The following is a 27,692-nucleotide window of genomic DNA, read 5'->3' on the forward strand; positions in this document are numbered from 1 at the left end:
ATTGAAACAAACTAAAATCACTCATAAGTAGTTGGGAAAAAAAAAAGAAATCAAATTAAGGCAAATAAAAATTCATTGCAAGGAAAGCACATAAAGATTACAAAATTTGAACATTGTAGCAAATTAAATATGCAATAACAGCATAAAACAATACACCAGAATTTCCTTGATGATGATCAAGGTCATGCCAAACAGCAGAAATACTGGACATTTAGCAATAGTCAAACAATGTATGCCATCTTTCTTAACAAAGCTACTTAAAAAATCTACCTTGTTTGATTAAACATGCAGCTAAATACGAAAAACCTCAATCGAGCAACTCAGAAATCTGCGTCTTTCTGAATGCATCCACAGCTTGCAATTGTGCCAGTGTAGCTTTGTTGGGAAAAATATTATCTGCTTTCATCCTCTCTCGAAACCCATAAGCTGGTGCTTTGGCATTCACATAGGCCTGTAGTAATAATTGATACTGCCTCATCCTACCAATATAACCCATCTGCCTTAGCCTATGAAATATCTTCTCGGCATTATGAATGTCACCCCTGTCAGCATATTTTTCCAGCACAGAAATATAAGTGTTATAAAGTGGCTTCACCTGGTTCTGTTCAGAAGCCTTGTGCAGAATAGAATCAGCTTTCTCAACCTCCCCAGCTTCCACATAGAGCTTCACTAGAGCATCCCAAGTCAAAGGGCCAATCCTACAGCCATTATCCGACATCCTCTTTGCCAATTCCTTCCCTTTAGATAGAAGCTTGTGATTAGCATAAACCTTCAAAAGAACATTGTAATATTTGGAAGAAAGTCTCTTCCATGATTTCATCATCATCTCAAAGACTTTCTCAGCATTCTCCACTTTTCCCAGCTTCCCCCAAGCCTCAATGGCAGCTAAACATTCTTCTAATCGGGGATTTTCCTCGCACACATTCCAAATTCTTCCCACATCTTCAATCTTACCAAGAGCAGCATATAGAGTAAGAAGAGGTTTACAGGCAGCACGGTTCTTACTGATGTCATCCCCTTCAATATCTTTCAATAATATCTCAGCTTTTTTATTTTCCCCAGCAAATATGTAGTGCTTTGCAATTACAGATTGCACATATAAGTCGGGCTCAATGCCTTCTGCCTTCATCGTCGCAAGAACCTCTTCCATGCCCGATATGTCATGTATACGCCCTTTGGTGTCTATCAAAAGGCTGTATGTGAAGAGAGATGGCTTAACATCTTCCTTCTCCATCATTTTTAACACATCACCAATCTTTTTTCGGTCCACCCTTTTATAAAGCAATATTAGTTGGTTGCATGCAAAGGTAGAGATTGGGAAACCAAAGTCCTTCATTTTATTGAATATTTCTTCTGCTTTCTTAACATTGACAGCAGCAACACAGTTGGCTAGAAGAGTTCTGTAAAGGAATTCACCCCTAAAGGAACTGGGAATTTTATCAATGTAGCTTTCTGCCTTTTGAAGGCCGAGAACCTTAGCAACCAAATCCAGACGAGATGCATATTCACGTTCTCCATAGTCAAGGCGCTTAGTTGTTTCCAACCACTCCATAAACTGTCAATCGGAATGATAAGTTTATACCAACATAACAGAAAGTATCCTCACTGAATTATAAAAAAAATAATCAGCTTAAACGGGAACTTCGGATGGAAGATAAGCTAATGATTCATGAACTTCAAACAAATAAAACTAAAACGGTATGCAAACGAAATAATGCATTATTTGTCAGCAAGGCCCCTCAAAATGGAGCTCTAGCCAGAGAGTCCAATCTTGACACTCAATGCTCCAAACCGAGCATGCAAAAGTGATTTGATAGGACTATTTACTGGTTAATTCTTAACTAAAATACAGGACACATGAAAGGGGCCATTTTGAATTTATTACTGGAGAAAATGATAAACAGTATCAAAATAATTCATCTGTGAGTGAAAGATGAACCACTTCTTTATGGGCTGCAACAAGTTAAAGATAGACTCTGCACAAAGATATTTAACTCCCACAATTTCAAAATAAATAATTGAGAACTGCTGAAAACCGGCTGCACCCATTTTTTTCCCTAAAAGCTATTTTCTGGTGCAATTTTTGACTCAAAATAGAACCATATAAATCTTAATTTGATGCCACTAGATTTGGTGCGTCCCTGGCTGGAAATCAAGCTAGCAGTGGACACGTGCAAAAACTGGTTTTCTCCCTTGAAGGCGAGTCCTGCTGATGGCCGAATGTACAATTTAGTAAATTTTAAAATCATGGTAAGCTGTATTTCTAGATATCCGTAATTTCTAGAATACCTCCATTTAACTCCTACTTCTACTCTCTTGCAACCTGAATTTATATTGGCCAAAATTTTCAGCCACAAAAAGTGCTAGAAGATAATCGATCTCTCTCTTTTTTGCTCCTCTATTTCTTCCTCTTAAAATGGTATCAAAACCCAATTCCAGCTAATCACAAAAAGAATTGGCTGAAGTTCGAAGAGAAGAAAGCAAACTAATTCTTGGTGGCAAAGAGAATCCTCCTCAAACTAGAAGATCGGTTCTTGCCATCAGAAGTTCAGAGCAAAATCAAGAAAAAGATTCAATGTGTGGAAAAAAGAGGCAATCTTTGTTTTGATGTCTGTAAAAAGACGGGATATTTTGGAAAAAAACTGCAGAAAGTAACTAATTAGTGCAGTTTTTCTCATCCTAGAAATCAACTCAAAAGACGCTCATACTTATCAAACCAAAATAGCAGGACTAAAGTTGAAAACTAGCCATAATAATGGAGGCAATTCCCTAAACAAAGAGCAACTAAACTTTCAATAAAATGTATTCACTTTTGAAAATCTTCAAGCCCTTCTCTAATAGCCTAAAAGTTAATGTTCCTTTGGCTCTTATATGTATTTTTACAAGTACCCAGCCTATATATTTTATTAGGAAGGATGTTGTTTTCTTCACTCAATATCTTTTAATATTTATTTGTTACCATTAGTAGATATTTTCTAATTTTCTAATTTCATAATTTTTAGACAGGTATGTTGGCCACTTTATTACATATAGTAGGATGTAATTTGTTATTGAGTAAGAAATAAAAAACTTTCTCAAATTTTCCACATGGCATCAGAACTCTGAGAAACATTTCGTTCGTGGGGCTACAACGCTATTGCCTCTGTTCTGTCTTTGAGGTCGAGGCTTGTTGAACTAAACTTTCTCATCACTGACGATAGATCTACAAAAATCTTTGTCGTTGTCGTTCGACACTCACGTACGCACAAATAAGCACAACCAGTTGCTTTGTCTCGTTTGATGCTCACATAAGCACAAGCAGTTGCTTCGTCTCCTCCAAAGTTGTCATTCAAACCATCTCATCCGACCACAATAACGTGACCACAACAGCATAAATAGGCCTCACTTCTCCAAGCCAAGCATAACAATAGGATCTCCGTCTCCCTCGCTCGCACTCGTTCACTCCGTTTGAAAAGTCTGAGGTGGATTCGGCTCCTACGATCAATTTCCACAGATAGTTCAAACGCTCTGTTCGATTTTTCACAAATCATTTCATTTCTCCCTTCGGTTTGCTAAAACAACAAACAATTCGACCATGCGATCGATTCAGCTTGCCCCCTCCCCCTTCGTCTCCCTCGCTCGCACGCGTTCACTCCGTTTGAAAAGTCTGAGGTGGATTCGACTCCTATGATCAATTTCTACAGATAGTTCAAACACTCCGTTCGATTTTTCACAAATCATTTCATTTCTCCCTTCGGTTAGCTAAAACAACAAACAATTTGACCATGCGATCGATTCAGCTTGCCCCCCACCCTCCCCCTCCCTACATGAGTCACGCAGTGCTGAAATCGTGGAAACCGAGAACTATTCACCTTCCTCTAAGTTCCAGACAAACAATTGAACTAAGGGTACTCCTCCCTCTAATTCCTATTTGCTCATCTAGTCGAGCAATTGAATTATAAAAACTCCTCTCAATTTTGTTCGTACAACAGGCCTTCTAGATTCAGGTTTCACAATCTCATTATTATCAAACAAAGAATGAACACGCAATCTTTTTCCTCGAAAAGAATGGATGCATCTCCTTCTGTGATTTAATATTGTCCATTCTTTTCTGAAATTGTAGGGGGGCTCAGAAAAAGGCAACAGACCACTTCCTTAAACACCTTATCAATGAAAATAACCCTTTTTTCATTGAATTATGGAAACCAGGGTTGAGCACATTTGTCAGAAGGAATATGATAGAATCGCAGGGTATATGTGGGATTTTATTACCAGCCCTCAGCGGATAAGTCTGACGGAATCATCATCATGTGGCAAAAAGGTCTTGTGTCGTTCAAAATGGAACATAAACAAGAACATTTTATTGTCGGGTCAACTACTCTCCCAAACAATATGTTGTTGTGTTTTTATACTATTTATGCTAGTTGTGATTGTCATTCTCATTCGAATCTTTGAAACGATATCAGCTCTCACTTAGGAGGTACTCCCTCACTTAGGAGGCACTCCCACCCTTATCAGTGGAGATTTTAATTGTATAATCAGCCAACAAGATAAGAAAGGAGGGAACCCGTTCAGTTTTAATAACGGTGTCCAGGACATCCTTAATTTTATGGTCAATCATGATCTACATGATCTGAGATTTATTGGTCCTAAATATACCTGGTGCAATAATAAAGATCGTCCCATCAAAATTTGGGTGAGACATGATTGTAAATTGTCAACTCAGCAGCCCTTAACATCATTCCTACTGCTACTATTAATCATGTGTCTCGCATTCCTCGAACCATTGTTTGATCCCTCTGGAAATCCAACAACTTACGTTCTATTTGTCGGCTATATTGCGGTTAGAGGATAATTTGGTCTCCAAGACCACCACTTAGCACTTCGTGCAAAAGAACTAGGGAAAACCCGATTTTGGTACTGGCGGTGAAATCCTTCACTGGTAAGGTAAGACTCTAAAGGCTCTTCATTATTGAAGTAAGAATATGATGATGCAGATCTACAAGAAGCGGATTGCTCTAATGATTGCTTTCAATCGGAAGAAGAGACCAGGTTGCAGAGTCATGTTCATGAACTTAACATTACTCTTGCCGCATTGCATCTTGGGGGCAACAAAGCGAGAGAAAGTCAGATGGCTCAATGAAGTTGCTTCCAACTCCCATTTTTCCCACTATGTTGGCAATGTAGCTACAAAGCGCTATACATGCAACCACATAAATCAAATTAAGCTTCCATATGGCCAGTTTTCGGAAGACCAAGTAGAAATTTAAAACTTTTTTTTGGCTTTTGTTTCTAATAAATGACATGGTACTTATATTCAACCAAATGCGTAGTCGAATTTATATTCTTCCACGCACTTGCTCGTTGACTTTTCTGACCAAATTAATGCTCCCATTAGAAATAATGAAATCTCACAAGCAATCAAAAACATGGGTCTGAATCGCGCCTCGGGATTGGATGGTATGACCTCCTCCTTTTACAAGCACTTTTGGCCTATTATTCATAACGAGAGGCTTCAAGCAGTACATGACTTCTTTGCCTCCAACCACATGCCTTCTAATTGGAAATTATCCTTGATTGTTCTAAGTCCCAGAAAGGTGTCGGTTTGTACCACTATTTACAAAGTGCAGGCTAGAATCCTAGTAAATTGTTTGAAAGGAACTTTTCTATTCCTCGTCTACGAGGAACAAGGAGCTTTTATCACAAATAGATCCACTTCAAATCACTGTTTGGTGGTGCAGGAGATGATAAATAAGCTTAAGTATTCCACAATTAAGTGGCCTCATGTCGATTAAGATTGATATGGAATAAGCTTATGACAAAATGAGTTGGTCCACGTTTTGGGGAGTTCTTACGTCTTCGGGCTGCCTTGAGCTTTTCAAAAATTGGATTCTCAGTTGTATCGAGCACCCAAGCTTCACTTTACTCGTTAATGGAAGGCAATCCCCATGATAAAGGCTAAGGCTCCGTTTGGGGCAGCTTATCTGCTGCGACGACATTTTGAAAAAGTTGTCTCATAGTTTAGAAACTATATTTGAGCAATTTATCTGAAAACGCAGTTGGTTTTTTACACTGAACCCGGAACGTGGGTTGAACCCTGTGGTCCGCGTTTCCAGATAAGCGACTTATCTGATAAGCACAAGCTACCTCAAATGCACCTTAAATGTGGGTCAAGGTTGCCCACTATCACCTTATCACTTTATTTTATGTTTTCAACTCTTCTCTTGGGCTCTTTCACATGCTGGTCATATTGGTATTAAAATGTCCAACAGGGCCCCTCCATTTCCCACCTCTTGTATTCAGGTGATAATATTCTATTCTCACATTATATGCAGATGATATTATTCTATTCTCGGAGGCAAATATGGCGGCGGCCAAGATGCTAAAGAGAATTATGCAGGACTATTCCAAGTGGACGGGCCAAAAAATTAATTTTGCAAAATCTACAGCTTTATTCAGCAAGGCGAATCCTGCTCCGAAAAACCGGCAAATTGCCAGATTTCTTAATTTCACGAAGGTGGACGAAATGGAGTTCCTTGGGATTAAACTTGCTTTGAGAAAGCTTACCAACCCCGATATTTCCAGCCTGCAACCGAAGGTTGCTTCCAAGCTTAATGCATGGGGAAACAGGCAGCTCTCTTTGGCAGGCCGTGTAACCCTTATCAACTCATACGGATGTGCCTTCCAGCATCCTCCAAGACATTGAAAGAAGTTGCCACCAATTTCTTTGGCGCAAGAATGCCAATCAGCATGCTTTGCATTATGTGGCTTGGGATGCACTTTGCAAACCAACTTAATCTTGGTGGTCATGCTTTCACGCATTCAAAAATTGGCGAGGGCCCCTTAGAGCTTGGATCGCTTGGATCTTTTTACATAATAAGACTCTTTGTTGCACAGGTGTTTAAAGGATAAGTATGCTAGCATCATGGAGCCTCATCAATATAATCGCACCACGTCTATTAAATGGAAAATTGTGTGTGAAACCTTGCAACATTTACAACCTATAACCAGGTGGAAGGTGGCAACCTATAACCAGGTGGAAGGTGGCGAATGGCAGTAACACTGATACCCTAAACCAAACTTGACCTGCCCGGTCAACGTTCAGTTGCCTGAAGGGATACGGGTTTCGAACCCGCATTTGAATGGTTCCTGGAACCATGCTATGCTTGGAAATCAATTTTGACAAGAAATTAGTTGCTAAGATTGCGCAAGTTCAAGTCTATAATGACATTCATGAAGAATGCGTTGAGCTCAATAAGATGTATGCTGGAAAGACAGTTAGTGCCTTGGCTTATAAGGCTTCCTTCCTGCAACCGGATGCGGACTATGAGCGGCTCAGCAAGCTGCATTTTCACCCTCGCGAGTGCGACTTTTGGTGAAGGCTAGTTCACGACGCCATCCCTACCTGCTAATGGCTTGCCAAGTGGAGCCTCACGAACAACATGGCTTGCCCTTGGGGCTGCCCCGACACCGAAGACCGCGGCCACCTTATTTCTAACTGCTGGTTGTTATGCAGGGTTAAAGAGATCCTGATCTCTTGTCGATTCCCCTACTGGCATTCAACAGTTTTCAAGATGTTATTGTTGCCTTGTTGGTCTCAGCACTATCCGGAAGTGCAACATTGCCGAAACCCAATGTTATTGCTATGTGATCCACCACGACTGGCAAGCTCGCAACGCTATGATTCATGTTTGTCCCTATGGTACTCCGACCATCATTGTTGCAAATCTTTTGGAAACTCTCGCCAAAACAGGTATTTATCCATTTCGAGGGCAATGGGACAGGCCACAATTTGTAGGGTTAAAGAGATCCTGATCTCTTGTCGATTCCCCTACTGGCATTCAACAGTTTTCAAGATGTTATTGTTGCCTTGTTGGTACCATCTAGAATTGCGGGCGCCGGTGCAATCATTCGAGATGAAAGCGGCCGGGACATTATAGCTATGGGAAAGAATTTCGAGCACTAGGACAGCTCACAAATTGAGCTTGTGGTGATTCAATATCTCAATATTTGCCAGCCGTGGATGTTTGATCTCAAAGGCGGCATAGTTGAAGAGGATGACGCAAATATCATCCAACTTTTGAGCTCGATGAAGAAAGATGTTTGGCAACTCCACTCGCAACTTGCAACAGAGTTTGCCTTCCTTTTGCAGTTTAAACAAATTCTTTCTGTGCAAACTTTTAGATATTGTAATAAGGAAGCCCATTTTTGTGCTAAGCGCGCCCTTAATGGTTCTTTTATTTTTATGCACGTAGATGATGATATGGAATAATCTATCATACTTGTGGATGACAGGTTTCCATTTTTTACATCATAGATGCATACATGCATAATTTTTGTTTTTTTTATATATTTTAATGCAAATGCATATTTTTCACAAAAATAACCTCCATGTATGAGCCTAAATATCCAATACCTAATGTAACCTGACAGCTCATCTCATCTAATCACTAACCATAAACTGCATGGCCAGAATTTTCTTCAATGACCTCAATTAGTCTTTATGTACGTTTGTGGTAGCGAAAAAAATGGACATCTAAAGATAAAATTTTGGCTCAAAAAATGACATACTTTAAATACCAAGCCTAAAAAACTGACAATCCCTTGGTTATGTTATGATTAATAAATTTCATGACCAAGAAAATTGGAGAAACTTTTATGCACTGTAAGATAGCCAAAGAAATATGAGAGGATGCATGTAAAATCTATTATAGCATTGAGTACTCGGAGTTATTTGAGATTAAAACCATACTAAGTAATCTATGACAAGAGGAATTGAGTGTTAATATTTCAACATGCTCACACGTAGCTTGCTGCAACTGGACATATATGAGATTTAATCCTAGAAATATGTATATGAAGATTATTGAATAAAAGATAACCATAAATTTTTTTCTTGGCCTCAATAAAAACCTAAATGAAGTCGGAAGAACGATCATGGGAATTAAACCTTTTCCTACAATTCAGGATGCATTTGAAAAAATTTGAAGGAGGAAAGCAGAAATAAGTTAATGATGACAGGCAATCACACTGCACCATCTGTTGAAGGGTAAGTTTTGTACAATCACAACACCTCTTTAAATAATAAGCCCAACAAAGGATGATTTTGGTGCGATAATTATAAGAAGCTATAACCATGACCCAGACAAGTACCAAAATACTCTACCGAGCAACCGACCAGTTTTTTAGCACAACAGGGTATCTTACCTCATGCTCTTATTGTTCAAAGCAATAAATTAAAATTTTGGATAGTTGATTACAAAATCTCATATCATATAAAGGGAGACAACAACATCTTCAAAAAGCACAACCCCATGCACCAGTCATTCTGCAGTTCAAACAGCTACTAGTTCACCATCACCAGTAGCAGGAACTGGACCAATTGAATTGGCTAAAGAGATTCGCCTGTAATACATTCTATATGTTCCAAAATTAAATTGTTGTCTACTCTCAATCAGCAAACTTGTGATTTAAAATGTGTTATTAAATTTTATGTTAATTTTTGCGATTTTTAAATAGTAGATTCAGAGAATGTGATTGGCAATGTTGAGATGTATAATAGTTTATATCTACTCAAAAGAAATAATCTCATCAGTAGATAAGTTCATTCTTTACTCAATTCCAAAGCAAAAATCAAGGTCTTAACATTGATAATTCTAAATAATAATTTAATTTCATTCTTGATCCTTATCTTTCCAAGCATAATATGAGTCATATAAGTTTTAGTGTGGAAACTCTTCAACAAAATGGGGTGTCACTAAGAAGAAGAATTATGTTTCTTGTGGGAGTTAAAGCCATTATGATCTTTAATCATGTGCCTAAACATTTTTTAGGGGAAGCAATAGTCAAAGACACATATCTCATCAATAAAATGTCTAGTCGAAATTTAAAATTTCAAATCTCACAATGTTCTCATGGAATTCTCTCCACATATTCACTCTTTTTTCTCTGACTAACCATTGAAAGTTTTTGTTTGTTTCGCCTTTGTTCACATCCGTCAACAAAACCACAGCAAACTCGATCTCAAATCTTTCACATGTATCTTCCTCTGTTATTCCTCCAGCCAAAAAGAATACAAATGTTACTCTTCAATCAATAGAAAAAGTATACAGCTCCATGAATGTCATTTTTTAAGAATCAATCTTACTTTCCCAAATCTAAAATTCAGAGGGAGAACTCCATGGAATATCAAATTTGAGATCTTCTCCAAGACATTCCAACTGAATCAAGCCTTGTCACCCACACAACTGAATCAAATCCTACCACTCAACCAGCTCTATTTAAAAAAACAAACTATGATGCGGGTGCGGGAGCTTTCCATATGGAGGGAAACAAGCCAGCCGGTTGAACCGGTTGGCATGGGGAAATTGATCCAAACACTGCTTGAGGCAACCGCTTAAGAATGCAGCAGGAGTCGAGCATGATTTCCTTTGTGGAGTTGTTCTCCCTGTTCTAGGGTTGTATCTGGGAGGTGATGGTGCTCCAGTTGTATCCTACTCCGATTTGGTGATGTATCTTCCTCCCTACCCCTTCTCCATCCCTTGCATTAGCCGTCGACCATTCCTCTACCATCTCCACCGACCTGCCGCCCCTTTTTCCGCCACTACTTGTTGTCCAACCTTTCTAATCCGCCTTCCAACACCCTATTCCCACCAACCTGTTGTTGCATTCCTGTCAAGCCCTCTAAACCGCCTCTTGCAGCCTGTCGAGCCCCCCTACAGCAGTTCTCTTTGTTGTCCAGCTCACCTCGCCATCACCCAACACCCTTCACCACGCTTCCTTGCAGCTTTCCCTGCCACCCCACTCTCCCAAACCCCCAAACCAGTCATCAATCTTTTCTTTTGGTCCTAGCCCCCTAGAATTGGCTTAATGTTGTAGTTCCCCCTTTCTATTTGTGTCGCATTGTAACCATATTTCAATGTTAATAAAAGTTGTTTTTGTTTCAATTGATTCCTAGTTCCGTTATCATTTGGTATCAGAGGTAATCTAACCCTAGTCCTATCCTATAGTTTCCTAGCATCTGCCATAACCCAAAAATTTTCTTTCCTACCACCAATTAACCTTTCCACTTCCACAAAAAAAGAATTTCCCTCTTCTTCCTAAACCTTAGCTATGCCAACAAAGAGAAATATGCATAAACCAACCCGGAAAGAGATATGGCGAGAGTTTCATCGTCTTCAACAGAGACTTACAGAGTTTGAAGAGTTAACAAGGGAGGAGGTTACCTTCGACCAAGATCTGGATAGTCGAAAAAGAGAACGAGGTGGGGATCTGAATCAGACACGACGTTTCGGAATCCAGTATCATATGAGGCCTAGAGAGGGATATCTGAAACGCCCTCAGAGGGAGACTCCAAGGCGAGGGGATGTCATTTGGAGGACACGAAGACTTCGACATCAAGGTAGAACTATCATAGTTCGAAGAAGAAATGGATCCAAAGGAATTCATCGAGTGCTTACAGGCTGTTGAGTGAATTTTCGAGTATAAGATGTGTTAGAGGATAGGCGAGTCAAATTAGAGGCCATAAAGCTGAAGAAAGAGTGCTTCTTTGTGGTGAGAGAACTTTCAAAGGCAGAGGAAAAGAAAAGGAAGTGATAACATTATCAGGTGAGAGAAGATGGAGAAAACAATGCAGAGGAAATACCTCACCCCATTACCTCCATGATATGTTTCTGAGGCTCCATCACCTACAGCAAAGGTATCTATTATTAGAAGAGTTCACGGAGCATTTGCAGTTGAAGTGTGATCTGACTGAGTCGAAAGAAAATATAATAGTCAGATACCTTTATGGCTTGAAGTCTAGTATTAGCAATGTGGTGCAGCTACAACCGTACTGGATGTTGGAGAATATCCGATCACTAGGCTTGAAGGTGGAAAGGCAGCATAAGCAGAGCCGACAACAGTCTTTCTTCAGGCATAAAGTCACCTACAGTTACCACGACCAACAATGGTACCTCAGCAGACACTAGCAAGCCCGATCATGGGAATGACCCTTCAGATTATAGCGGAAAGAAACAGAAGAAAGGTGGCTCCTCCAATATTGTATCAGCCATAAAGTGTTATAGATGTCACGGTGGTGGTTACATCACCTCTAGCTGTCTCATGAGTAGGATAGTCACACTCACAGATCAGGGTGTCGTGGAGGAGGTTAGGGGCGAATAAAAAGTTGAAGAACAGGTTGAGGTGTATCAACTCCCACCAGACGAAGGAGAGCCGCTCTTGATTCGACGAATCCTGCAAATTAAAGATACAAGGGATCCGCATTGGCTTCGCCGCAACATATTCTACACCTGCTTCACAGCCTCATCATCCACAGCAAGAGTAGCAAAATGTGGCATCGACACAGATGGTAGAGAAATTGAGACTTGCGACTAAAAGGCATTCTCAGTCGTACTCACTAACATGGATAAAGAAGGAGAATTGGATTAGCATCGACAGGAGATGTTTGGTTGAGTTCCCGATAAAAAGGCCAACTGCAGGCCCAGGTATGGTTTGACGCGCAATCCCTATGGACATCTGTCACTTTCTGTTGAGACGGCTGTGACAGTTTGACCGGAAGACTCAGTATGATGGATTCAGAAACACATACTCATTTGCCCAGGAGGAGAAGCACTTCATTCTCCTTGCCGGCAAAGTGACGTTAGTAGGGCCAGTTCTACTGACGACATAGAATGAGTGTATTGAGATGGGTTCAAGGCACGGGATAGTTACACCAGAGAGGATGTCAGGGCTTCACAATCAACATTGTACCACTAGCACCACTACCAGACAGAAAGATTCAGGCTACTCTCACGACCCCTGACCCGACCATGTGTTACTTATGGAGGATCCAGCAGGGCAGGCATGGGCCACAGTCTCAGAAGGGTGGATCGATAGGGACATGAGCGTGCAAGTGGTGCCATTTCTTAGATGCTTTGGTCAACATTGCAGCCGGCAGTGGGGCCAAGGTGTCACCAGGATTAGAGACAAGTAGAACGTTCGACGAATGAAGTCGAAGCACTTCCAACCCCGAGAGAATGACACGGGTACAGGAGTTTCCCGCACGGAGGGGGGAAACAAGCCAACCGGCTGAATCGGCTGGCGTAGGGGAGCCGGTTTGAACACTGCTTGAGGCAACTGGTTCAGAATGAGACAGGAGTCGAGTAGGATTTACTTCCTTTCCTGTGTGCCACTCGATCGAGCGGCACTTTTGGAAAAGCGGCAGTGTCGCCGACCCTCCCTATATCCTTCCTTATCTATGTTTTACATGAGAGAGTCTTTATATTATTGCTTTATTGCATTAGGGTTAGTTTTGTTGTGTGTTGCTTTCTGATTCCTTTGTGGAGTTGTTCTCTCTGTTCTAGGGTTGTATCCGAGGAGGTAGTGCTGCTCCGATTGTATCATACTCCAAGGTGGTGATATATCTTCCTCTATCCTCCTCCCTACCCTTCTCTTCCCTTCCATTAGTTGTTAGCCATTTCTCTACCATCCCAGCTGATCTGTCAGCTCTTTTCCGCCACAACCTTGTTGTCCAACCTTTCCAATCCTCCTTTCAGCACCCTATTCCCCTCCAACCTGTTGTTCCCTTCCTGTCAAGCCCTCCCAATCGCCCCTTGCAGCCTGTCGAGCCCCCCCTACAACAGTTTTCCTTGTTGTCTAGCTCACACAGTACCCTTCACCACCCTTCCCTGCAGCTTTCCCTCCTACCGCCCCACTCTCCCAAATCCTCAACCAGCCAACAAACACCCTTCCAACAGATCCGACAATTCTTAAAACCTACCCCTTTTCCCTTGTCGCTTCGTTAGCGTTGTCACCGCTCCCGAATCATTTCTTCAAGTCCTAGTCGGAGAATTGGTTTAATGTTGAAGTTTCCCTTTTCATTTGTGTTGCGTTGTAACCTTACTTCAATATTAATAAAAGTCGCTTTTGTTTCCGTTGATTCTCTAATTAGTTCAGGTATCAAACTATGTCACGGAAGCTATTCCAAATGTCTCTACTCCACCTCAAATTGATACCAGAGATCAAGAATTTCGTGTCAATACCAGAAAATAAAGAGCCACTGAGCAAATAAAGCAGAACCATGCAGATCAAAAACTGTCAAGAACCTGAACCAAGTCCTCCTGCACCTGATAATCATAATGATATGGATTGTTTATCTCGTGTTTGAAGGTGTGATAATCATCCAATCTAAAGATATGTAGCTTATGAAAAATCTGAAGGTGTGATGATCATCCAATCTAAAGATATGTAGCTTATGAAAAATTGTTATCATCTTAAAGGATTTTTTTTGACAAAACTTGATAGTGTGCAAGTTCCCAACTCTTTTCAAGAAGCTTTAAGGGTTATAGGATGGAAACAAGCAATTAAAGAAATTTGGGCTCTTGAAAATATAACACATGGAAATTTACGAAGGTCCTTATAGAAAAAAACTTGTAGGTAGCAAATGGATATTCATGGTTAAATACAAAGGATATGGAAGTGAAAAGAGATTCAAAGCCAGCTAGGTAGTCAAGAGCTTCACACAATCATATTGGATTGACTACCACAAAACATTTGTGCATGTTGCGAAGCTCAATATTGTTCGGGTTCAACTCTCCCTTGCAGTAAACCAATATTAGTATTTATACCAACTGAATGTCAAAAATATCTTCTTAAATGAGGACCATGATGAAGAAAATCTAAAGACTATCACTCCACGTTTAAAAAATAGCGCGAACAACATATTAGTTTGTAAGTTGAAGAAATTCTTATATGACTCAAAGTAACTCTTCGTACTTGCTTTGACAAATTTGTTAAAATTGTGATTAAAAATCGGAGTCATCAGTGTCAAGTTGATTATGCACTATTTGTTGAAATCAATCCTAGAGGCAAAATTGCAATTCTCATAGTATATGCAGATGATATTATTTTGATAGGTAATTATTCAAAAGAAATAGTGGCATACTAAAAAGGATGCTTGCAACTGAATTTGATATCAAAAATCTCGAAACTCTAATATACTGAATGGGAATGAAGGTGACTTGATCTAAGAAGAAAATTGTCATACCCCAAAGAAAGTACATCATAGATTTGTTAAATGAAGCTGGTTTGTTTGGAAATAAATCAGCTGACACAACCATGGATCCCAATAAAAAGCTAAAAAATGTGAAACAAACAGTCCAGTTAATAAAGGAAGCTATCAAAGAATTCTGGAAAAGCTAATCTATCTATCACACATGAGACCTAATGGTCTGTATTTGTTTGGTGTATTAAGTCAACATGTAATTAATCCAAGTGAGGATCATTTGAAAATAGTGAATAGAATTTTTCGATGCTTGAAGATAACTCCTAGATATGGTTTGCTCTTCAAAAAATCTGAAAAATGTGATATTGAAATATACATATGTGCTAGTTGAACAGAAGAGGTAACTGATAGAAAATCAACCACTGGCTATTGTTCATACATCTTAAGAAGTTTTGACACTTGGAGAGGCAAAAAAAATAAGTTGTTGTCTCTTGAAGTAGTGCAGAATTTGAATATCATGCTCATGTACAATGAAAATGTGAAGGAATGTAACATAAAGGATATTAAGGAAACTTAATGTTGAGATAGAACAAAATTAAGATGTTCAGTGATAGTTAAGCAACTATCAGTATAGCCAAGAATCTTGAGCACCATGACAAAGCAAAATGTCGAGATTGATCGACACTTCATCACAGAAAAGGCTAATAACGGAATTATTCAGCTAAATTACGTTCCAACAAAACTTCATTATACTGATATTCTCACCAATGCACCACCATGGGTCAATCATGATACATTGACTTCCAAGATTGGTTTGTATAATATATACAAACCAGCTTGAGAGGGAGTGTTGGAAGTAATCAACATATATACTCTATTAGGAAGGATTTTATTTTCTTCACACAAAATATCTTTTAATATTTATTTTCCTTTAGTAGACATTTCTTATTTTTCTAGTTTTCCTAATTTGTGGACAGGTATCCCAGCCACTCTATTACATATAGTAGGATTTAATTTGTCGTTGGGTAAGAAAAAAAAAATCTTGCTCAAAATTTCTACATGTATTAAAAGCGATAAAGAGTCTTGGATCATTGAGACTATAACTTCGGATCATATTATAGATAGTCTCCACTTATTCTCATCTTACACCCTCGTCTAAAAATCTGAGAGTCAAACTTGTTGACAAATCTCTATCTTCTATTAAAGGGATTGGAACCATTAGAATTGACTTTGGAGTAGTCCTAAATTTTGTCATACATGCTCCAAATCTCTCTTGCAACCTTTTATTTGTAAGTGAAATCTCCAAAAATTATGATTGAATAATTATTTTCTCATCAAAATATTGTGAATTTCAGAACAGGTGCTTACAGAAAAGGATTGGTAAGTATGGTGAGGTTGGGAGACAATACTACTTCAGAACAAACAATTACTTCTTTTAAACAGAAAATCTTCTCCTCTTATCAACAAAATTCAAAGAATATTGTAGCTTTACAGTTAAGAAAATTTTAGTTTTTCATATATTAAAATTAGTTTAAATAATTCAAATGTCTTACACGTTACAATTTCTATAAAAGAAATCTTTATAATACACATACATTTTAATATCAATTTAATACAATTCGAACGTTTTACTAAGCAAATAGCAAAAAATAAACTTAAAGCCAGTAAAAGCATTCAAACAATCCTTGAACTTGCAAAATCTCAAATATTGTTTGCAAAATGCTTCTATTGTGAATGGACCATAAGTAAATAATAGAAAAAATACCTTAAAACTTTGGGTGACATGATACACATTTATCAACCTAATACCATTCGTACCAATAAATTATTAAATAGCATTGACTGGAAAGTACTCATCACATAGATTATCAGGACCTACAAAAGAAGAGAAACTTTGCAGGAAAAAGTTAAAATACAAAGCATCGGAACATATGGTTCACCTGCAAGGCCTTTCCATACAACCGACGCTTTCTAAGATTCAGCAATACAAGTGATATTTCGCCTTGTCCCAAAGAATTCCCAGCTTCCATCCACTGATCAAGGGCGCTGTTTAAAGAAGGACGAGTAGCTTCCATTATGATTTTAAAAATGGGAGAGCTACGACCCTTCTTGGCATGTTCTGTTCCACCAACAGAAGTTTCAGTATCAGAAAGTGCAAGGGCACCCTTTTCTCCTTCACCAGCATCTTCCCCCGCACTATCTCCTTCAGAAGACAATTCATCTTCATTCTTTTCTGCAAGTTCTTCCATATCCTCAGTTTCTGGAGGTGCTTCAAGTTCAGAAAACCCATCCTCAAAATCATCCTCCTTGTCACTAGACTTACGTCCAACCTGAGAAGAAAGGTTTCTTCCCCAAATCAAAGGCAGCGCAAGATGATAGCTTCCACCAGAAACAGGTCTTTTCATATTATAAACTCCATTAATTAGACAAAATTTTGAATGCTGAACTCCGTTTTCCAAATTATTAGTTGCTTCGGGTTTAGCATAAAAAGTGTGATTGAACAGGATGCAGCAACTTTGTTTCCTGGCCGTAAAACTAAATTGATTAGATAAAAACAAAACAAATCATCTGTGTTGACAGCAGTAACAGAATATTTTCCGATATTGTTCATGAGCTTTAGTTCATATGCATAGTTATTGTTTCATCTCAATACAAGAAAACTTGAAAATTACCCTCAGCAATTTTTGGCGGGCCTGCATCTAAGTAAGATATTGACAAAAACGAGCATACTAATGATTCGCGTACAACAGGAACAAAAATATATATAAATTTGATTATCTAAGGCAAGGTGAAGCATGAAATGAATTGTAGCCCATTGCTGGAGAAGATTGTTTTGTTAAGGTTACAAGTTCAAGCCACACAAGTTTAGATTTTTCACTCGCCATTCACCAAAAAATAAATAAATAAGATAAGGCAACAATGAAACTAAGGTTAAAGGCATTTTGATTGCTTTAATGAGCTGAGTTGATAATCCTGTTATGACTAACCTTATGCCTATTACAGCTATTTGAATGTCTTCAATAAAAAAGAAAGCTATTGTACCAGCTATCATTACAGGATACAGCAACAGGAAAGGAATAACCTTTGAAACTCAGGTAAACAGTAGATAGAACAACAGAATACCACAAAAATTGGGAAAAAGAAAGCCATCCGGACTGAGATAAAAAGCATCGAACGAATTTTAACGATGATTCGAAAAATGAAAAGGGAAATGGGGAATAACCTTATAGGATTTGAAGCTCTACGAATCGCCCACATGATTCTCTGCAGCTAGATCAAATTGGGAGAAGATAGGTCACCTGAAGTGGGTAAGCCCAAAATCCCAGCGGCCTAGCTCCAAGGCAGTAAGGAACCTCCCGCTGCCTCAGTTCTCAGCACACACACGAGAGGAGTGGAGGTAGAGAGGAGATTCGGGCTCTAAAACCCTAAACCCACGGACGCTAGCTGGCCTTAAAAAGCCGATTTTTTTTTTTCAATTCTGATTTAAGAGCACCGTTACCCTTGAGCATCAAAATCCCCGGAAATCTGGTTTTCACATTAAAAAAAATAATTACTTACCAAACCTTTAAATTACATAAATTCATAAAACAAACATTATAACATATTATTAATAAAATTTGGTAAAAGATTTAACTTAAGTCCAATCAAATATAAAAAAAAATTAAACTAAATTCAATGTTTCGTTAAATCAAATTTGCTCGTGTTTCATCATTTATTTTCGTGTTCCGTCATTTCTAGTACTTAAATCATGATTTATTAAATCCGATTGCAATGCGGATTTATTATGTCATTACGGATGAGCTATGTCTTGCACATGCTATTTAGTATATCAGAATTTATTGAATTTGACAAACCCTACTTAAGGGGAATCTATTTAGGACCCTATCATCAATAATACCAGCAAATCGGGCCAATTTCAATTCTCAAATTTAATTTTAAATACAAGAATATCTATCGTGCATGTACATAATTTCATATTTTATTATATATTAGCATATTTATTTTCTATAAAAATATATATTTTTAGGTGTACAATGTTGGTGTTTTATATGTTCGAGTTTGTCTATCACGAATCTCAAAAGTTTTTAATCTAAATAATCAAATGTTTAATTTGAAAAATAATATACTACCCCAAGAGTCATAAATATTATATTGAAATGAACATGATCTGTTAGATGATGAGAATCATATGGATTAATGGGTCTACATGAACCAATAATTTTTCTCTTATGGTTTATTTTATTACGGAGTCTAGTATCCCTACAAATACAATCTCTCATAGTTAATTACATATTTCAAAGTCGTGAAATTCGGAGAAAACTCTAAATATAAATGTTAAATTATATTATTCATATTTCAATATTCGACATTTCAAAATTTAGAATTTTAGTGGTTATGAATGGATCAAAGTTCATAGTTTTAAAATGATTGAGTTCAAAGCTTGAGATTGTCAATTGAGTGGCTTAAATGAACATTAAATTTGACATATTTATATGCAAATCGAGCACCTCGATCAGAGGGATCCAATGAGCACAAGCTCGCTTAATTTTGAGGTCAATAATACCCTAAAATTATTATAAAACCTCTAATAATCAAGAGGGTCAGTGTGGGTGATCCGATCAAGTAGTTGGGGAAGATATTGGCCAAAGTACTAAAATTCCCCAACCACAAGCTATAAAATAAATCTCTTATATTCACTTGAGAGGGGAGAGGAGGGGAACAAACTCCAAAGCATGATCTGCATTAAAAAATTAGTGATAACTTTCGACCTCCGTAGCCGCTGAGCAACTTTGGCTGCTCCTGCTCGTCATCGTCGACGACCCTTTGCTTGCTAATATTGCATCCCAAATATGGATGTAATGTATAACGTCATATTAGAGATGCGACAATAACTTATGGTCCCTGTACTTGTTGACCACATTGTTGGTCGTCTTCGATCACCGTCGACTGACTCTACTCATCACAGTCGGTGATATCTGCTTGTTAATGTTGTATCTCAAATACAATTGAAAAGTGTAACTCTCTATTCGAGACACAGTGTTAACTTCTGGTATCTGTACTCATCAAACACCATCGTCCAGTGCTCGTCAGCCGCAACAGACACATGTGTGTCATCCATGCTTGTCGTTGTAGATGGCCTCTGCTTGTTAAATTTGTATTCCAAATACAAGCAAATCATATAAATGTTGTCTTGGAGGCCCGATGATAACTTTCGACCTCCATAACTACCAGTCATGATCAACCACCACCCGTCGGCTGCCTCAACTTTTTCATCGACAATGACCCCTACTTGCCAACATCATATACCAAATATGATCATAAAGTTTAAGATCGCATTGGAAATCTGACAATGACTTTCGACCTTCGTAGTCTTCAGCCATAGTCGATAGCCCTTGCTTGTTATTGTTGATGACCTTTGCTTGCTAGCATTGTATCCCAAATACGATCATACATTATATCATTGTATTAAGAACCCAATGATAAATTTTGATCTCCATAGTCGTTGATCATTGTCGATCATCACTGCTCGCAACCGTCGATCACCAGCCACCAACTACCATTGTGCATAACTATTTTAACTAGAATATGAAACTCCTATCATAATTTCCAACCACACTCTGTGGTCAATTGACATTGCTGCGTCACCAACTATAACCTATGTGACGAACTAATAGTATTATAGTAGCTAACTATGACTTAAATGATAAACTATTATTGTTGTAACTTTTAATTATGACTTATGTGGTCAACCAACACTATTATAGTCACCAACTACGACATATATTTCAAAATAATGATATTGTAGCTTCCAACCATGATCGTTGCGACCAACGACTATATATGCAACAACCAATTACATCATTTGTAGTCAACTACTTCTGTTGCAACTTCCAACTACAACCACTGTGACCAATTGTTATTATTGTAGCCACCGACCACACCTTCATTATCAACTTCATTTGTTGTAGCCCAATTGCAAATGTTACCGTTGAACAACTATTGTACATTTGTAGCATCGACATCACAATTCCATCTTACTTAATTCATTAGAAAAGTTGACATATATACTTACAAACGCCTGATGAGGTTACTTTGACCATACATTCCTCATGATTTTTAATAAGGTTTTTACACGTAAATTTAGCGTTTCTTCTAATGTTTTTATATTATATGCGTGTGTGATTGATTTTTGTGCAACACCAAGATATTAAATATTACCCCATTGTCAAAAATCTTATGAAAAAAATTAAATTAATAATAGATGTGATATAATTGTCACCTAATTGAGGTCAAGATAATCAAATAAGTGTTGAAGCTGGTGGTGTCAAAAATTGACTCGACACGCAAACACGACTCAAACGCAACTCAAAAAATTTTGGGTGAAAATCTGAGTTAAGGTTTACCCAAAATTTTTTTGAGTTGAGTTCGGGGCAGAGAATTCGACTCATTTATTTTTTGGGTTGGGTTCAAACTGAATCTAAAAACTAAAAAATGACTCAAATAAACATGAAATTTTGGGTCGAATAAGGGCCTTAATTTTTGAGTCGTTTATTATTCAGGTTAAGTTCAAGTTAACTCTATTCGGGTTGGGTCATTTCTAGGTCGAACCCAAACCCGACACGCAGACCTGAATTGACGCCCTGGCTGAAGGAAACCAAAATACAAATACACAATAAACAATGTGTCCCACATGAGACATCATACATTTAATCTTTCAATTGTATTTCTTTAGCGGATCACTTTTTGTTTCCAATTTTTCATTTTTGAAAACAAACACCAGAAAATAAAACCGACAATATTGTTTGCAAATTTGTTATTATTTTTTTAAATTTCATTTTTAAAAAAATATGAGATTTGTTTTCCAAACGTCATAAACATGTCATTAGTTTTGTTGTCGTTTTAAAAGACATATTTTTCACAGCATTACTCGTGCGAGTCTCCGCCGCCTGCTGCAACCCCCACTTTTTGTCGTCGCAGGTCACCGACTGCCTGTCGCTGCCACTGCCACATATTGCTGCTGCCCCTCGCAGCCGATGGCCACCTGCAACAGCCATCGACACATGACCGTTGCCGACTGCTTGTCGCCAGCAACCCGCCACCCATCGTCGCTTACCCACATATAATATTTTGTGCTGGATGGAGAAAGAAGGATGTATACACCATGAGCGGCAAAGTTTAATACTAAAGTACACATAGACTCAACCCCTATATTAAAAAAAAAAACATAATTTTTTCTTAAAAAATGTCAACTAAACAAATTTTATATTTTATATTTTAAAAATATATAAACCATAATAATCAAAAATAAAAAATAAAACAGACTATAAAAAAAAAAACACCAGCATAATTGCTACAATTTCAAATAATGCACAAAACTAAAAAAACAAATTAATTAATTATAAGTAGGATGACGTTCCATCTTAATTCCTTTTTAAATTCGGGCATTTTAAAAAAAAGGGAGCTTTATAAAAATATATAAAAAAAAAGGAGAAAATTACGTGGATATCCGTACAAATTTCCTTGAAAATGCTGCAACCGCTGGACAAAGACGGAAGTCCATTTTTGGGTCATCACGTGTGAGGCGCAGCGGATCGTGGTTCGCAAATCTTGATCGTACGGCGGTCTTCTGCTGCCACGTAATCTCCGTAATGAAATCTAGGGCGCTTTCTAGTTAACGAACCCTAAGAACCAGCTCACTCCGGCGCGGATTTATATGTTCGGGAGAACTCGGGGGACGTTGATTAGAAAGTGAAACCGGAGCCAGAGGGCGGAGCAGGGCAAGGTCTGGAATACTACAATGACATATCATCTACTTTGCTATCTGTTCTTCACTAATCGTTTTTTTTCTATCCCAAGAAACCAAATCTTTTAATTACCTTTGGTTTTGATGGCGTTCTGTTTTTTTTTTTTTTGGTTTCCCTTTATCGCCGGGTACATCCTCCCGTCGGGTTCTTTATTTTTTGTATATACATTTTTTTTTGTTAAGATCTCTTCTTTTGGATTTATGGCAAAGTGGTTTCTCTTTTTGTTTTTGTTTGCCTTGATAGATTTATAATTTTCTTGTTTGGGAGGTTTTTGGGCTGTCGTTGTTAGGAATTGTGCGTTGCTTTGGTTCTGGGAGAGAGGTTGGAGGGACCTGGGAAAGATGAGATGGTTGGTGGGATTTTCTTATTTTAGAGAAAATTGAAGGCGTTCAATTTCTGTGTTGATTTCGTTTTTTTTTTTAAATCTTAATTTTGCTTTGGTCTTTGGAGAAGAAGATGGATCGGTACCAGAGGATTGATAAACCTAGGGAGGAAACGCCTATTAACAAGAATGAGATCCGTATTACGACTCAGGGAAGGATGCGCAGCTACATCACTTACGCCTCTAGCCTTCTTCAGGTATAAATATCTAAACTTGTTTGAGTTTTCTTCTTCTTCTTCTTCTTTTTTAATATGTTCTTAGGCAGCTTAGTTTTTAATTTCTATTGGGCAACTTCTAGTAAATTTTGGTATATTTTTTGTTTGATTACTATGTTGCATAAAAAAATAATCTTATTTTATTAGAATTAAATGAAAATATGACATTCAATAAGACACAATGGAGGAAAATGATTAATATAGCCGGCCCGCTTAGTGGGATAAAAACTTGTTATCGTTGGTGTATTATTTTGTATGGTGAATTTTTCTTTGTCATCATTATGAATTGGTAAAGTTATGCGATAGGGTACAAAATGATATGCCTTATTAGCGAAATTATGTATGTTTCTCCTCTTACCAGCACACTCGGATAAAAAATTCTTTAGAAAATAAAATGTGTTCCGTAAGAGCTTTGTTTCAATTAGTCTTTCTCACTTCACGATTGTTTACGACATTTGAGGCACCAATCTAGAATTTTTAAAACCATGGTATTATAAGAGGTTTAAGTTTGACATGATTCTTTCATCAAGATACTTTGAATATATAAAAGTATAAAGCTTTTGAAGGGGTAACTTTACAAATTGAGATGTAGCTGGGAAGCTCCAATATGAAATGAAATTAGTGCATATGAGATTTTAAAAAATAGATAAATAATAAGTTACAATGATTATTTGTTCTTTTACATATATTCCTTTGCATACCACCTTAGGATGTAGCTCTAATTTGAAAAGCCAACTTTCATTGTCAATCTAGAGAAGCAAGTGTGCATAAATATTTTGGTAAGAGCAACAATTGATTGATGCTCTGATGACATAAACGCTAGACAAAATGCACCATTTTGGACTTGTTCCAGAGCAAGATGATTATCAATAACCCCATTTTTCTTCCATAAGTGAGAGCCATGATTCACATAAAGATAAATGGCAACTATGTTGTTACAATGTATCACTAGAGCTTGAGGAAGGAAGCTGCTGAGTTTGGCGATTAGGGAATAATTACAACTAATCTACTTAATTGTGGTATTTAGCCTCTTTGGGAAGTGAGATACATTTTTTTTTGGCACTCTAAGAGATGTAGCTTCTACCTTGACACATGGCACGGCTGCTTGTAAAGGTGAATTCATCTTTGTGACTTTCCCATTCCACATCAGAGAATGCATGAAGTTAAAATTGCGAGCCATGATGAAGAATATTTTAATAAATTACGTAGAAAGCATAATAATCCTTCTGCTTCACCCATGACACATGACAACGTGAAACATGTATTTGAAGAGGAAAAGTTCAACATGGGTTTTCTAGAGGAGCCTGGGATGATGCATTGAGGATGTTCTGCCCCTAGATCTAAAGTGTTAGCTGCTTTTCAGGGCTTTTTGAGGGTGGCTAATGTTTTGACCTAGAGAGTTGGCACATAGCTAGGCTTTGTGGTGCTGAGAGCATGAGGTGGCATACTTCAACACACATGATTGAACGCCATGTGATACAAACATTATGATCAAGGGCAAGGCATCCTAGTTTCATAAGATGGGGTTGGCACAATGTAGTGAATATATGGGCTGCATGGTTTATGGATGGTTGGGCTGTGGGTGTGATCAAGTTGACAAGTCTAGCACTTAGCCTAGGTCATAAAGCTTTTCATACAATGACACAATTCATTAATGGGAGAACTAATGGTTGCATATAGTATGCAAGCGGCAAGGATGCGGCTGCCCGCATTTGGCAATTCATCAATGTGGTGGTGAAGCTGAGGGAAGGGAAAATAAGGGGGGCGGGGGGGTGTGCGCGCGCTCGCGTATTCTTTTGGGGCTTTGATACCATTTAGGAGGTTTGAGTAATCACATGAAAATAGGCTTTCCAATTTCAAATGTATGCTGGAAACTCCAGTTTGGAACAAAATAAATAAAAAATATTAAGATAATGGAGCAGTATTCTCTTACATTTATTATTTTACATGCTTATAGCTTAAGAGGATACTGAAAGCTCTAGTCTCTGTAATTAGCTATTCATATCACTCGCCAATTTAAAGAATTTTCGAAAGGCTACTTTTAATTAGAATGTTTGAGTAGACATTAATTATTCCAGCATTGATGAGTATGTGAGACTATCATTATTGTTTTATATGAGGACTAACTGAAGCAATCAAATACAATATGTTTGTGCTTCGCTGCTCTTCGACTATTTTGACGCTTTTCTTACATTTGTATTTTAGGAAGAAGGGTCCAATGAAATTGTTTTCAGGGCAATGGGGAGAGCTATTAATAAGACTGTTATGATTGTGGAGCTAGTTAAGGTAATTTCTTTAATCATTATGCATTTCAAGCACTTTCTCTCATATGAAAATCTAGTGGTAAATAGTGGTAACAAAAGATTTCATTTTTATAATCGACTTGCAGAGAAGAATTCCTGGTCTTCATCAAATTACTTCAACTGGTTCTGCAGATATAACCGATACATGGGAGCCATTAGAAGAAGGCTTACTCCCGTAAGAATTACTTTTGTCAAATTTACTCAATTGCAATTTCCCTGTTTTTCATTTTTCCTATTGCATATTTTATTGTTTAATCGCTGGTCTTTCTTTGTCAGGCTTGAGACCACTAGGCATGTATCCATGATCAGCATAACCCTCTCTAAAGTGGAGCTGGATAAGTCTTCTGTTGGGTAAGAAATATTTTCTCATCATCGAGAGTTTTTTTATATTTTTTTAATTTCATAATTTTCGCTTTTTATTTTGAGCTTTTACTCGATACACGTGATTTGACTTTTGAATTATCTCTAATATCCGTTAAATTCATGTGATGAATGTTCGGTACTTTGAATTAGCTTTTTTGCCACAATTCTGCTTTATGTATTGATATTATATATACTGTTTGATCATTTGTTTGTAGATACCAATCTCCTTTACCAGAAGATCAGGTGAAACCAAACAGTGAATTTGATTATGAGGGAGGTAAAGCTAAAGTGGCTACTAGTTTTCAAATAATTTTTTCGTCCCATTTGCTTCTTCTAAATATCTCATTTTTTATATTAGAGGGTTCTCCTCATGGCCGAGGCAGGGGCCGTGGTGGCCATGGTGTAGGAAGAGGAAGAGGAAGTGGTTGGTATTCAATGGTCTACATGTCTTTCATTCTCATTACATTCCACATGTCAAATGAGGCGTATTTTTCATTTCTCTTCCAGAAAATGGACCTATGGCGGTCAATTATGGTGAACGGAATTGGGACGGTAGGGGGCGCGGATATGGTAGGGGAGGTCGGGGACGCGGCAGAGGCCGTGCTTTTAGAGGCCGGGGCAGAGGGCGCTACGGTGGCCATCCCAACTTTCCGCAAGCCATTGATAGCCACATTGAGGATGCTCCTCCTGATCCTGCTCAGGGCCGAGGTACTGTGACATATGATGAACTAAACTCTATGTTCTACATTTTGCAGAGCATGAATGCAATGAAATTCTTGTCACCCCGTCCAATTGCTTGGCTGATTTATGAATCTGCTGTGTATTATATATTTTTATCTAAGAAAGTTGAATTATAATTTTGAGGCTTTGATCTTTTAAAGCCTTGATGGTATAGGTCGAGGAAGCGGCGGAGGGCTAAATCGTCGAGGAAGGGGCCATGATGCACGACCAAATGGTCCGATCGACGCGGGTGCTGGTGAAGCTCAGTAAATCCATTTGTTGCCTGCAAGGCTTTCTTCCTTATAATGACTTGGATGCCTGCCAAGTCCACACTGTTCTTTCTGTCTTTCTTTTTTTTTTTGTTTTAAGATCATTAACTCACAGGTTAACCATAGTTTGTTTTAAGTTGTCTTTGTAAAATCTGGTCTTTAGGGCTGGTAAATGTCATCTTCTTCCCCTCCTTTTCTTAACTGATCGTAGCATTCAACCTGTAGAGCAGCGCATTCTTTTGTTATAATTTTTTTTTTTTTTTGCTTGAAATTTGTGGCTTGACGAATTATATAATGTTTATTTAATCAAGATCTTATGGTTGAATTGATGTTCTGATGCTGACTTGATTTTGTTGTAGGCTTATTTATTTTCTTGCATTGGTTTTTTTTTTTCTTTTTTTCTTTTCTGAAGAAAGTTGAGTTTTTTATGATATATATGAAATTATCCGCGGAAAGTGCAATTGGTCATCTATTGCACTTTCGATCATCGAGGTTGATCATATTTAATGCAATTTTATATATTTAGTTAACATCAATTGAAGTATTATTGATTATTAATGTATATAATTACACATTATTTGATTACCATCAAAGTAGAAAAGAAATTATGAGTATGTAAATGATGTGTTGAATTGATTTGTATGCAGTTTTTTTTTTAATTCATTTTTTTTAA

At 37.8% G+C, this 27,692-nt stretch overlaps 2 protein-coding genes across 3 annotated transcripts; one reads left to right on the forward strand and one right to left on the reverse strand.

Moving 5' to 3' along the window:
* Positions 1 to 61: 61 nt before the first annotated feature.
* LOC110025731 (pentatricopeptide repeat-containing protein At1g80270, mitochondrial-like) lies at positions 62 to 18,420 on the reverse strand. Its single transcript, XM_020726361.1, has 3 exons — positions 18,186 to 18,420; positions 16,903 to 17,485; positions 62 to 1,555 (listed from the first exon to the last, which is right to left on the reverse strand). Exons 1-3 carry the CDS (start codon positions 18,218 to 18,220, stop codon positions 308 to 310), a joined length of 1,866 nt encoding a protein of 621 aa, XP_020582020.1. The 5' UTR covers positions 18,221 to 18,420; the 3' UTR covers positions 62 to 307.
* Positions 18,421 to 22,517: 4,097 nt separating this feature from the next.
* On the forward strand, positions 22,518 to 27,315 carry LOC110025722. 2 transcript variants are annotated; one of them, XM_020726349.1, is made up of 9 exons: positions 22,518 to 22,745; positions 23,221 to 23,346; positions 25,570 to 25,650; positions 25,754 to 25,842; positions 25,944 to 26,018; positions 26,246 to 26,307; positions 26,389 to 26,454; positions 26,538 to 26,738; positions 26,926 to 27,315. In XM_020726349.1, exons 2-9 carry the CDS (start codon positions 23,224 to 23,226, stop codon positions 27,018 to 27,020), a joined length of 792 nt encoding a protein of 263 aa, XP_020582008.1. In that variant the 5' UTR covers positions 22,518 to 22,745; positions 23,221 to 23,223; the 3' UTR covers positions 27,021 to 27,315. The 2 variants fall into 2 exon arrangements, with proteins under 2 accessions (XP_020582008.1, XP_020582009.1); XM_020726350.1 differs by having other exon boundaries at positions 23,224 to 23,346.
* The last annotated feature ends 377 nt before the right edge of the window (positions 27,316 to 27,692 follow it).

Source organism: Phalaenopsis equestris, unplaced genomic scaffold, assembly GCF_001263595.1.
Source record: "Phalaenopsis equestris unplaced genomic scaffold, ASM126359v1 Scaffold000326, whole genome shotgun sequence".
NCBI lineage: Eukaryota > Viridiplantae > Streptophyta > Magnoliopsida > Asparagales > Orchidaceae > Phalaenopsis > Phalaenopsis equestris.